Consider the following 13,599-nt stretch of genomic DNA (forward strand, 5'->3'; position numbering starts at 1 on the left):
GAGCCGAATTCGAGCCAGACTAGTATCTTAATGAACCCAACCAATCCGAACCCGAGCCTTGAAAAATTTTAACGAGTCGAACTCGAGCCAAGTTGTTCAGGCTCGGCTCGAATCGAACTCGAGCCGAACCCGAGCCGAACTCATACCTTAACGAACCCGAGCCGAACTTAACAGGGTTCAGCTCGATTCGGTTCGTTTACAGCCCTACTAGCGACCCTGCCAATTGTCACACAAACTAGGAAGAAGCAAGGAAAGACTACAAAATAGAGTCGATTTAGAAGGATATCCAGAAAGAATGCTAAACATCAACCAGCTTGAAGGACAAACAACCCAACAAAGGAAAACCAAAAACGAATGCTGGACAATACTCGTTTCAAGAGGGTCTTCCTTCGATTGCAAAAGTTTTTATAAAAAAAAGTGTGAGCTTCAAGCTTTTAAGTAATTTCTACTACAGGATCTGATGTTCCAAATACAACAAGAATGTACAGAACCTACGGCAATTAGAAATAAAATGAGATAATGAACAAAGTTGGATAATCAGATACGTTAATCTTGATAAATGCACAGAAGGGGCAGTGGTTCAGCCCATTTATAACTAACTGCTACCATGCCAATTATTACACAAACTTAAGAGGCAGCAAGGAAACACTGTACAAAGGAAAGGCCAGGTCATAAAATCACTTCCGACCCAACCTCACCAAATGCTGCTCATGTTTCGCAGCTGCCGCCTTATCTGCTGCTTCACGTTTCATTGCCCTTTTGGCCCTACGCCCCACTGCAGCATCGTTCACAACAGTTTCTTTCTTCTTGCGCTCGCGCGATGGCCCCGCACCACCCAAAATATCCTGTGTGTTTGGTCGAGAGACTGGCCTTGCCTCTAGTCTTCCTCCCCTAACAAAACCATTATCCCCCCACCTCCGGTTACCAAGGCGGAGACTCGATGAGTGGCTTAAGTAAACTTCATCCAAATCATCATCCTCATCGCCCTCGTATGGATAATAATGATCATACACTTCTTCATCCACCTCTTCCCTTTCCTCCACGATCAAGGGATTGAACCATGAGGCTCTGAGAAGAAGGCACACACTCTCCTCGTACATATAATCATGGAGGCTGTTGAGATACAATGAGAACATTTAGCAGCGAGGGATGATCGATAAACATTGAAGGAAACCCACTATTTGATGTTACAAACCCCATAAAACTTATCTAGTAAAAGACCCATTAGTAATGTTTTTCGCGCAGGATTTTAGATGATGTTTAAAAATTCTCTTTAAATAACTCAAGAAAACAGGTTTAATACAAAATTTATTGTTCCATGTTTAATGTGCTCGTTTGTAAAAATTTAGTAAAATTTTGTCAAACACGTTTTACTGTTCAGCTTGGGTAAAACTAAACGTGATCATGTTTTCAATCTTTATAAACAGAAAACAATAACCTGTACACGTTTCACAATAAAACCTGGGCATATGCAATCGAAATTAATACATTGACCTTGTACTCAAATCATGTCAGACAACTGCCGCATTGCTACAGTAACCTAATATGATGAATGAGAATTTTCTTCGCCGATAAAAAAAATACAGTAACCTAACAGTGAATTATAAGATGCATTAATTAGGTCACTTGAAGCACATTTTATGTATTAGGTCTCTCCAGAGGTAGAATATAGTGGATGAGTTAGATAAATTACTACTAGGGATATTGATGCAGCTCCATCAGCTTGAGCCCAAGACCACACTAAAAGTTGGTGCTACACAGCCTCTGGGCAAACTACCTTCATCTATTAAATTACTACTAGGGATATTGATGCAGCTCCATCAGCTTGAGCCCAAGACCACACTAAAAGTTGGTGCTACACGGCCTCTGGGCAAACTACCTTCATCTATTTATTAGGTCAATAAGACCAAGTTTTGGTTTTCTCACGATGGAACACAAAATTGCAGTGAAACCGCTGATTTTGATTTCCTGAAACTAAAAATATAATGACTAATTATTAAATAGGCATGCCGGCAGGCAACAACTGGGATGAGAGTATGCTGCCTTACCTGCCATCAAGTGAGCGATGGATGTTGAGGAACTCAAACGGATGTTTACATTGAGGGCATGTTGGTCTCTCTCTGTATGTGGCCCATCGAAGAATGCATGTCACACTGCAACCCAAAAAAGAAAGAAAAACAGTTGAATATTATGATGACATGTCAGTTTCAGAAAGACCATATAAAGTGGCAAATATCGAGGAACAGAAAATACATTCACTCTTCAAACAACAATAACATAAAGCAAGAAAACAATCAAGATGTCACATAACATGGTCATGTTTCAAGCTTGGCTTGTGCCTACAGTCCAAGGAGGAGGGAAGGGGAGTGTGTGTGGGGTGTTGTGTCTTATTTATGTCCCATTTGTGGCATTGACAACATGATGTACTTGCATAAAAAGTCACTTTTATCTTCAAGGGTCTCCCCTAATGACATCTTTAGGAGAAACTATAGAGTTAACCCAACCGGCCCCAATTCCCTCATAATCTTAGTATGATAAGTTCCATCCATAATCCTAGAATGTTGGTTCTGTTCACAAGGACAAATAGCAAGGAGCATTTAAGCAGCTCCAACATATAAAAACCATATTGCTGCTGTATTCCATACTGATGGAAAGAGCACCAACGAGTCATCATAAATACCCAAAAACAAGTCCAAGAAACCTCCCTAAGTCAAAGTGCTAAATAGCATCATAGCACAAACGAGCAAACAAAACCAAAAGAAGCCCTTACGATATGGACTGCAAGTACCGCCACAAAACAAATCTAAAGTCTTAGCAATGTAATCATAAACAAAAGGCCCAGAAGGCAGTTACAGTAGCTTAGGTCCTCACTAAAGCATGAAACTGCAAAAGTTCACTATGCTACCACGTCAGGTTGTAATTTGTAAAGTAACTCAACCTCTCTAACTCAGCATTCACTTGCTATTCAATTTGGCACCCAATAAGTTCTCTGAATCATACAAAATTGATTTTTATTGCATATAGTTTATAAGGTGACCACCACCCAACACCCGTTTGAACCCATCAAAAAACTTCACAACCCAGAGTAGCAACATACACAAATATCTCCAATCATCAAAGCCAAATGTGCAACTCCAAATGGTAAACAAATTGAGATTTGATTCAGACAAACCAGTAGGCGTGCTCGCAACCTTTTACAAGAGCAGCCTCCTCAAGCACTATCTTACTCAAACAGATCGCACAAGTTCCATGATGATTCTCACAAGACACTTGTTCACCCTCCCCCGAACTATGCATTTCCCTCTGAAAATCACAACCACATACCACACACACCAAGTTTACAGTTGGTTCAGTTGCAATGATGATGGACGAACATTCAAAATAACAAATATCGGCAAGCATGAAATACCACCTTCCCTCTACAACTCAATAAGCGCCACTCAAAGATAACCTAGCCCAAGTATTCAGCTCATTTATTCTCAACAATCCATTTTAAGCAATCAAGAACACATTTTCGTGCAATTTTCTAATGAAACAAACAAGATCCCATTTGCAATAACGATGAAAGAAAATTCAAGTTAACAAATAACAGTAAGCCTGAAGTACCAACTTCCCCATAAAAGCTCCCCTTAAAGATAATCTAGCCCAAGTATTCTGCTCATTTATTATCAACAACCCATTTTTAGTAAATGAAGAACGCATAATCGTGCGATTTCGTCATGAAACAAACAAGATCCCAATTGCAAAGAAAATGAAAACCTTAAACTACACAAAAAGCTTAAAATCTCAACTTTCCTCCATAAGGCCACCAAGCATAAGTACAGAACCAAACTATTCAGCTCAATTTCTTTGAAAACAACATGTTCAGTAAATTAAGAAAAAAAAATCGACCCTTTATGAAGAACACATTTTCAGGCCATTTTCTCACGAAACAAACAAGATCCCAGTTGCAAACAATTTGACTGAAAATTAAACTACACAAATACGCAAACAGCTTAATATCCCAAATTTCATCCATAAGGCCGCTAAACACTAACTAAAACCCAATTATTCAGCTCGATTTCTTTAAAAATCACGTGTAGTAGCAAATTAAGAAAACAAGAAGAACAGGATAAAACTACACTATACACAAAAAAACCTAACCACTAAACAGAACCTAAACCCATTTTATTGGGCTCAATTGTATTACGAGAGCAGAGAAGAGCAACAAGATTCAATGTTTCTTCTTCTGTTCCATCCAAATAATCTCACGCAACAAGCAAGATCCGTTCCAGACTTATGGGAATCCCGAAAAAATACGAACCTGCTCTTGGATCGATAGGTTGTCGAGACCGTCAGTTTGATGTTGAACGTTGACGATCTCCTCGACTGTGGTCATCATGTTGATCCAGAGAAAGAAAGACAGGTCAAATGAAAAAAAAAAGGGTGGGGGGAAGAGGAGAGAGGGAGGATAGAAAAAGGAAAGGGTCTTCAACTCAAATACACCGACTTATAGAGAGAGAAAATTACAGACAAAAGGGGAGAGAGAGAGAGAGAGAGAGAGAGAGAGAGAGAGATTCGAAAGGAATGATTCCGTGATTCCACACGCAGAGGAGAGGAGAGAGACGGGTGGGTGAGGGAACAAAGCCCTAACACGGGAGGGTGCGAGATGGGGACGACATATAAAAAAGAAGGGACGATTTTCAGTTTAATTTTTTTTTTTTCGATTTTCCGGGGATGTGATTCGGTGCGAATGGGACTGTTAGATTGCGACACGTGTACCTTTTGCAGGAATGTAATGTGAGAGGGGCGGTAGGAATAGCGTATCCTGTTGACCGTGCGATGAAATCCAGAAATTGGTGGGATATGTCGTGACGGCTTCGGTAGACTAGACGTACAAACACCCGGCTAGGGGATAGCAAATTATCCGTGTTTATCGTATACGTAAATAGAGTCAATTTTTTTTTATATAAATAAATAAATAAATATTAGAGTCAAATTCACACACAATTAACTCCAAAAGAAAATAGTATAATGTTTTTTTCATCTCCACTTTCATATGAATGCAATTCAAAATTTGATTAATAGTGTTTCAAGCTACACAGCACGAGTATAAAAAAACAATTTTAGCGTTATCGTAAAAGTTATTTTTTAAAAGGCAACGAACTGTATAAGTTATGTTTTACCAAAGAATCATAATGCATATGATATTAAAATATATTCGTCTCTATTACTCTTGATTATCTTGAAATTTTCTCTCATTACTAGTTGATCACTTGTATCAACACATATGTACTTCGACCAAAGGGTAGAATTAGGAACATGTGCACCGGCCTAAAATTGGAAAAACATTTACAGCGATAATAAACTAAAAACATTTAAAAAATAAAATGAATGAGGAAACTTTGTTCAGAAAATGTAGAAAGGAAGGGAAAGGGAAATAAAGTTTAAAGATTTTCTCTTCCCCTATTTGGTTGGAGAGGAAAGGAGAGAGAAAATGGCAAAATAGAGTTATAGGAGTAGGAATAATAAAATTTCCCCCCTCATTTTCTCCTCTTTTTTTCTTAATTATTTTCTCTCCTCTCCTGTTTCCTATCACAAGTTCCAAAGAGAGCCTTAGGAATAGTCAAAGAAAAGGAAGAAAAGTTAAAAAATTTCTCTCCATTTGTTTGGATTAGAAATAAAATAAAGGATTCAAATTTTATGAATAGTAAAAATTTCCACCTATTTTTTCCAATTTTCTCTCTCATTTTTTTTCCTCACTTTTTCCTAAATTCCAAACAAAGCCTAAAAATCCTATCTTAAAAGTTTGGGAAAGCTAAAAAATAAAATAAAACACAATTGTGTACCGGAAAAACTAGTTGCGTGGCTTTCGACACATTGGGATTCTGTAGGGCTGCAGATTCGACAATGGTTCGAATATTAATTTGAGTAATAGAAGGGTTTGGATTAGTAGAATCTGAATTGTCGATGTCAAAATGGACGGCTGGATTTATCGCCACACAGGATTTCTAAAATCCCCGGAACCACCACACGCGGGTAGTGGTTTCTGTATACTCTCTCTCTTTTTCTCTCTGACCCGGACGTCTGAAAGCCGGGATGGGGGCGGAGGCCGCAGCTGAGCAGACGCCAGCCGAATCGACGCCGGAGAACGTCGATGCCTTGCTCGAGGTACGACCATTTTCTCTCCGTCTATATTTCTCAACTATTCTGCAGTTGTGTTCATGATAGCTTGTCAAGGGTTTTTAAAATCTCTTACCTATTTTATTCGAATCTGTTTGGAGAAAACCCAGTACAAGGAAAAGAGCAAAATTTATTGCTCGAAAGCTTTGTGATAGTTCAACTTAATGGTTGTTGCACTCAAGTTATACGATGGAGGTTTTAGTTTCTTCGGACCTAAATTGGTTACCAGTATAACTCAATCCCGTTAACTGGTTGATGGGTTAGATTCTTTGTACGTGAATGGAAAAATACCAATCTTTCTAGAAATCTATTGGTCTCCATCTGCATAAAATAGCGATGGAGCTACCGCCGCTGCTAGGAACATAACTGTTGTGATGAATCGTTTGCTTTTGCAAGTTCAATGTGTTTCCTCTTTTTGAGAAGTAGATAATACCTTTCTGATTCCTTGGTCAAGTTAGTAAAACCACTTCTCATCTATACGGTCGTAGTTGTCTGTATATACTTTAACATTTGCCTGTGTTTGAAGACTACTTGGCTCGAGGATGGAAAGACAAAAGTGCAGTCTTGCTCTCTTATTGTCTTCGGATAGATACGGTCTAAGAGCATTTGAATGCTGCCTAAATACTTCTCCCTTAATCCGCTTATGGAGTGTTGATTTTGGGACATTCAAGGCCTTCTACAGGGAACGGGTATTCGTTCGGCTATGAAGAGGGGCTTTTGTTATTTTGTTTGAGTCAATTGAACTAGCTTCAGACCAGCTCTTGTAAAAAATCTCCTAGATACATTAACCGTCAACCCATTGGCAATTCAAGCTTTCCCTCTACTCCAAATTGATGAACTGATTTCTTGGTGACACAGACCTGTCAGACCATCACACCAACCTCTAGGGCACGACCCCTTTGGCATTCTCCACCGTCACTTCTCTGCAAAAGCGCTTGATAAATTTCTTGCCTTTGTCCATTCGCAAGGTTTCTGCTTGTTCTCCAATTAACATAGGAAATTTCCCCTGTAGTATCCATGAATCATTAGACATGAAGGTTCTAGAGCAATAGAAAACTGACACAAAGTGAATAAGTTGGCTGAGAGCGGGGGGTAGAAAATCACTCCCAGAAGAGAAGGATAGGTTCGGTATACAGAAAGTTTGAAACTGAATGAATAATGTCCTCTTTGAAAAGTGAATTTTAAATCTTGAAACAATTTTATTTTGAGTAGTTCCTAAACACCCGCTTCTTTTCTGATGTATGTCCTTTGGCGCCAAGATTTTCGGAGGAAGCTTCTCAGTCAGTTTGATTCCTTTATGTGCAGACTCGGTTGACACCAAAGAATTTAAATCGAACTCAAAGCCAAAATAATCAAGGGATAAGTCAAAATATAGAAAGTGCACTGATGATGTTCCTTAATAAGTTGGAATTCACAAAAGGAGCCAACAATTGGTGACCGAAGGAGTATATATTTGTGCTTTCTCTTTCTCTGTGTTTGCACATAGCAGTGGTTTGAAATGCGTAGCTAGGGCTGGCTTTCTAGTGAGGCTTTTGGATTTGTGCGTCACCTCCAATGTTGGGTGCCTTGTCAATGCCATGTTTGCCCACGCCACGATTATATTGTTTTGTAACACAATTCATGCGAGCGTAGGCTTCTTTAAATTACAATTGTCTCTATTGTATGTGTACATTCACTACATTGTATAGTACAAAATTTACAGTGGAGCCAAGGAGATCTCGGGGCTCAAAAGTGATTAGCAAATATGGAATATATGGGTAGACTAAGACTTATATGTAGCTTTTACCTGTTAGTAAATGAAGCTTTACTTGCATACTTTTACCAACACATAAACATTTCTTACTGAGAGGAGCTTTGATGTATGTGTTGTTTTAATTGATTTGGTATTTTGTAAAATTACTTTATGTACTTAGTAGCTTTGAGATTCAAAGTAGATGTATGCACCTCAACATGTCGAGGCTCGCCTTGCCTCATGACAGTTAAAGCATCTCACCTTGCGCATTTGCCTTTGAAAACACTAACATGCAGAGTTAAGATATAGTTGTACATGGATCAAAATTGTGAAGTATATTTGTTATATTTATGAATGTAGCCCTTGTTATTGATGAGTAGACTGCCAATATGTGGTCTATTGCTTCTTCTTCTTTTTCTCTGAAGGACAATTTTAGGTGGTCACTTTTTAGTGTTGATCAGAGAGTCAGCAAGAAATGAATTCAATCTGCTTATAATTCCTGTTGGCGATATTATCTTACAGCATCCATTTGGTTTCCAAAGTCTGCCTTATTTCTTAAAAGTTGTTCTTCCTATGTTATTTTAAAGATCTTCTTCAGGTCTTTAGTGCTTTAAGTTCTCTTGTGACTGGGGAAGATTGTTCCGTGCAACCAGGCCATGATATATCTCACAGTGGCTTTAACTGCTTGGAAAGTATAAAGTGAATTGTGCCATATCAGTATGAAATTGCCAAAGAGGGTGGAGTAAACATTGAAACTGAAAATTAATCACAAGAAGAGCCATATCGTAACAAAACTGAGGTCTTCTTCATGACTCTTTTAACTCTTTTCCTTGGGGAAAGAGACACGATTTCATATCCTTGACTTATTTTCATCCTTAGCCTTCCCTGCGATCCATATAATTCAAGCTCCCCTCAAGTCAATATGATCAAGCAAAACAATAGACAGACTTTGTGGTTGACTTTATCAATTTTCTGTTCTCTAGTTTATCAAAAATTGGCTATAAACTTAGTCTCATTTACCTGAAATTGGTATTAAGCATTGATTTCTTACTTGAACCTTCTTGCCATATACTTGGAAAATCTTCAACGGAGGATTAAATTTGCATGTGTTGGCTTGCTAAAATGCTGTTACTAACATACATTAAACTTTAAGACACCTGTTACGTTTAGTGGCTGCTAACTGCTTCTCAATTTGGGAAATGGCTGCTGGAGAAACAAGCTTGAATTTTTTTTAATTGCATTACAGGCTGCCAGATATGGTGATATTGAGGATGTCATAAGCCTAGCTTCTTCTGGTGTGTTTCTTGATTCCAAGGATTTGCAGGGCCGAACAGGTTAATATCCTTTACATACTATGTTGGTCAACATTTTTATTCATTTGTTCGGTGATTTTCCTGTTCTGTCGTCCTATTTTGTTGAGATATCACTGTTTTGTCTGCTACTTCAAGTTATTTATGCTTTGAGAAGGTCCATTCGATTCTCCGGCCTTGTTATCCAATCATCTTAATAGCAGTTCGAACTCTTGCAGTCTGTAAAATCAAGTCTGTCAGTGCATCGCCTTTAATTTGAGAGAAACAGGATCTGGCATGCTACGGCATACAAGTTAAATAATACTGACACAGTTTCAGGAGCACGGCCTAAAGTGGATAAAGAGCATTTAATCCAAAATAGGCGTAGAAAGAACATTAAGGTGTTGTTTTTTCAAGAAGGTGTGGAAGTATATTGATAACTACTGATGTTGCCCATTTTATTTATTAATTTGGATTTTTGATCAAATAAAATTGATCAGAGCTTGTTTCTCAGTCGATGAGGAGTCTCGCATGACATTCTAACTGATTGCTTGAGCAATTCCTTCTAGCTTTAGGACTTTGATTTGCACAGTTTGATTGTTCTACGGATTGCATCAATTTGTATTAGGAGTGTTGTATAGCCTCGAATAGGTGAATATCGATCAGATGGAGAGACCAAAAGGAATGATTTTTAATTCTTATCGCCATGGTTCTTACTGTTTCATACACTTACTGACATGTGTATTATAAAGTTGCGAGCAGTTGGGCTCCTCTTTAGAATTTATCCTCGTCTTGCTGATTAAAAACCAATTAGTGGTGTTTATACACTATCATTAGCATTAGAAAATATGGTTAATTTGTTTTCTTGAATAGTTGAATTTGTACAAAAACCTCTTGAATCCCACATCCCTGAAAAGTGGGAGATGGGCCTTACATATCTGGCTTCCTGTTAGCATTGTGTGGTCAACCATTTTCAGTGCAAAGGATGGCATGAGTGTTTTATTGAATGTGTACTAGAACCTTTTGAATTCCACATGCCTGAAAAGTGCGTGATGGTATGTGTCTGGCTTCCTGTTAGCGTCGTGTGGTCAACCATTTTCACTGCAAACGAGGGCGTGAAGGAATTGTATTAGAGCTATGTAAGCTAGTAGTGTGCAGAACCCAAAGCTCATTCTACATTCTAACATGGTGGGGGACATCAGAGGAATTAGTAGGTGGCTAATTACTATTGTTTCTAATCAGGACTTGACAGAATGATATAAAAGCAACAGTGGCCAGTTGCGCGCGTAACTATGTGCCACATCACATAGTCTAGCCTTCTGATAGCCACCTCTTGAAATCCCGAATTGCCTGGAAATGCATGAATGATGGCGCCTGTTTTTAGTTTAATTAGTATTGGTTGGTTAATCGCTTTCAGTGTGAAGCAGACTTTGACACTTTATTAAGTTAGAAGATACACAAATAATGACAACTTGTTAAAGGTTATAGAGATGAGACCACATGGTGATTTTAGGTACATGGTTCTGAAAGGTTGGAGTCCGTTGTCTTTAGATGAGAAGCTCATGGGTTTGGCAGGCTGCTGCATTTCAGAGTTGTTGTGGTTGGACGGTTTAGATGCAAAGCTCCCAAGATTCTTATCATAGAATTTATGAGAAAAAGTGAGGGAAGGGGTTAGGTTGACTATTGATTATTCACTATAATCATGTTAATGAAGTAGGTATCTAGAAATTGGAAGCTGAATGTTTGGGAGTAGATTGGTTTTACATCTGTAGAGTCGTAGACACGTCCCTTGATACGCAGTCATTTCTCTAATAAGACAATCTAATCTTCAGAAGGATCAGGGATATCTTGCATTGTTTTTTAACTTCTTGACAAGTTGTTTATGACCTTCATTGATCTCCCATTGTTTTTATACTCACCAGGATAATGTTTTCGCGGCTTTTCTCTCTAGCACATTCCATTGAAAACATTTTGTTCCGCTTGAACTATGGACCATTAGCCTTGAAAGCATTTGTTTTTAATTATAACTGCATTTAACTTTACTAAATGGAATCTTCTGTTTTGCATATTTTACCTGTTTTCCACCATACTCTAATCTTCAGTCTTGGTGTCCTGTTTTAGCTGCAATCATAGGTTGGAAATATTTCGTACCTACCACTTACCAGGGCTACCTTTATAATCTCCACATTCTTGTAGAAGGAAATCTCCAGTTTGTCCATCTGGTTGTAATTCTTGAGAAATGTTTTGTTAAATTCTGAAAATCTCTGCTGATAAAGTCAGATGTGGGTTGGCTGCATTAAAAATTGGAAGCTCTACCTGACACGACAAATCTATTTAGTCTTGTTCTTGGAACTTGTAAGTATTGCTTTGCTCAATATTGCACGATTCCTCTCTGTATTTGACTTTGCTAGTTTTGCAATCATCTTGCAGCACTTCATATGGCTTCTGCAAACGGGCATCTTGACATTGTGGACTATCTTATCACAAATGGAGTGGTGAGTGAGCCATTTTTATCAGGATATTACTTACACTTTTCTGTCTTATGATTGCAATTTACTGAATTTTGAGTGTTTTCATTTCAAAGGGTTTTATTTGGGTTGACATGCTCTATTTATTTCATTACTCACTTAGGTATCATTTTTCTCCTCTCTTTTTTAGCTTGCAATTTTATGTCTATCAGCTGTATTAATATATTTAGGTCTGTGGAGAAACTTTAAGTGTGGAATTTGATCCCAAACTGATGTTGGGAGTTTTCATGCTTATGGTGTCTTCTTGTCCCTAATTGTTAAATGTCGCAGCATTTGTCATATTGCTTGAGTATATATGGATGGTGTATAAGAAATTGTTTTGATTTCTGTAAGAATTGGGTATCAAGAGCAAATTCAATGTGACATGTACTTGCATGGGTGGTGATAAGTTGGCTGCATGTAGCAATTGATGAAAATCTTACTAGGTTCACCTTTCTTATGGAGCTCATAATCTCTAACTGTCATTTGGAGTTTAGAATTTTGAGAGCAAGATGTTGTACCGTCAAAGCAAAAAAAAAAAAAAAACTTGGCTTGAATTTCAAGTGAGACCTGAAATTCCTGTCTTTGACTGCTGGTAGGGTGGCTTGTCCTGTTTCATAAGTCAGCATCAATATCCTAAACTGCCTCGCTTCAGAATTACTTTATTCTCATTCTATGTTGCCTAGAAAAATGGACATTCTTGGTATATGGAGCAGCATCAGGGACGCTTACCCCAGAATGCGGTAGCATAGCAGTTGGTTGCTTTATTTGTTTTTGTTACTCTTTATAGTTCTTTATGTCTTCATGAACACTGCAGGCATCTCGTGTTTGCACATTGAGTACCTTCCCCGCTCTCAATGTGACTGCATAAAATGTGTGTGAATTTGAAAAGCTGACCCCTTAACTGAAGTCTTTCATGCCATATTCCTTAGATCGACTGGTCATTGCTGACATTTATCTACACGGTTTTAGCCATCTTTGTGGCCTTGATGATTTGATCACTACCTTGTAGTTCATGGGGTCAGCTTTCCTTGCACTCAAACGGAACCCACATTGATGGGGTTTAAAATACATCTGATAAAACCATTAAATCTAGGCAAATTACGTTGCATTAAGTTCTACAATTTTGGACGCCTATGCTTAAAAGCCTAGTCAATCTGGTGTAGTTTATGGTGTATTTTCTGGTCTCTGTAAATCAGTAGCTTGTTAATTTACGCTTTCCAAATATTCTCCATCTGTCACAACTGACTTAACATCGTTGTCACGATTTTTATGCAACTTTTTTCTCGTTTTATTCTCCATGGAAGCAGGATGTGAATGCACCTAATGTTGAGAAGAACACCCCTCTACACTGGGCTTGCCTCAATGGTCACATTGAGGTAACAAATTCGTTTCCTCCCATGTAAAACCATTCTTAGTTTCCCATGCATCTTTCAAGTTCATATAACCCTTTCCATTTCAGGTGGTTAAGAATTTGATTTTGGCCGGGGCAAGTGTATCTGCTATAAACAGGTGCTTGTTTATCTCAATTACTTGTTGCTATTTCTATTTGTATTGTTTTTGTGCTTTTTCCTTTTTCGGGTTTCAGTTTCTAAAGTTTTTTTTTTTTTTTTTTTTTTTTTTTTTCTGCTGTTAGCCACGAGCGGACGCCAATGGATGAAGCAGTGAGTAGGGGAAAGATGGATGTTATCGACGCGATCAGTGCAGCAGTTGCGCAAGTCGAACTCAGTGGCACAAGGGTCTCCTGATACATCAAAAACTTCGCTTAACGTTAAGCACTTGGTTTTCAAGCACTTTGAATGGAGGATGTAACCTTTATGTAAAAGTCGTCGTGATTCGTGAACAATGATTTTGTGTGGATTGTTAGTATCCCAGTTTTGATAAAAATGAAATGATTTTATATAGGCAA

General features: G+C 38.2%; 2 protein-coding genes across 2 annotated transcripts; one reads left to right on the plus strand and one right to left on the minus strand.

Annotated features, from left to right (window-relative positions):
- Positions 1 to 371: 371 nt before the first annotated feature.
- Positions 372 to 4,654, minus strand: LOC131312577 (uncharacterized). The gene is made up of 4 exons (XM_058340437.1): positions 4,304 to 4,654; positions 3,173 to 3,303; positions 2,049 to 2,153; positions 372 to 1,113 (listed from the first exon to the last, which is right to left on the minus strand). The coding sequence occupies exons 1-4, from the start codon at positions 4,379 to 4,381 to the stop codon at positions 678 to 680; spliced, it is 750 nt and encodes a 249-aa protein (XP_058196420.1). The 5' UTR covers positions 4,382 to 4,654; the 3' UTR covers positions 372 to 677.
- Positions 4,655 to 5,847: 1,193 nt separating this feature from the next.
- On the plus strand, positions 5,848 to 13,599 carry LOC131312578 (ankyrin repeat-containing protein P16F5.05c). Its single transcript, XM_058340438.1, has 6 exons — positions 5,848 to 6,150; positions 9,141 to 9,228; positions 11,614 to 11,678; positions 13,001 to 13,069; positions 13,153 to 13,202; positions 13,327 to 13,599. Exons 1-6 carry the CDS (start codon positions 6,079 to 6,081, stop codon positions 13,436 to 13,438), a joined length of 456 nt encoding a protein of 151 aa, XP_058196421.1. The 5' UTR covers positions 5,848 to 6,078; the 3' UTR covers positions 13,439 to 13,599.

This window comes from Rhododendron vialii, chromosome 13a (assembly GCF_030253575.1).
Source record: "Rhododendron vialii isolate Sample 1 chromosome 13a, ASM3025357v1".
NCBI lineage: Eukaryota > Viridiplantae > Streptophyta > Magnoliopsida > Ericales > Ericaceae > Rhododendron > Rhododendron vialii.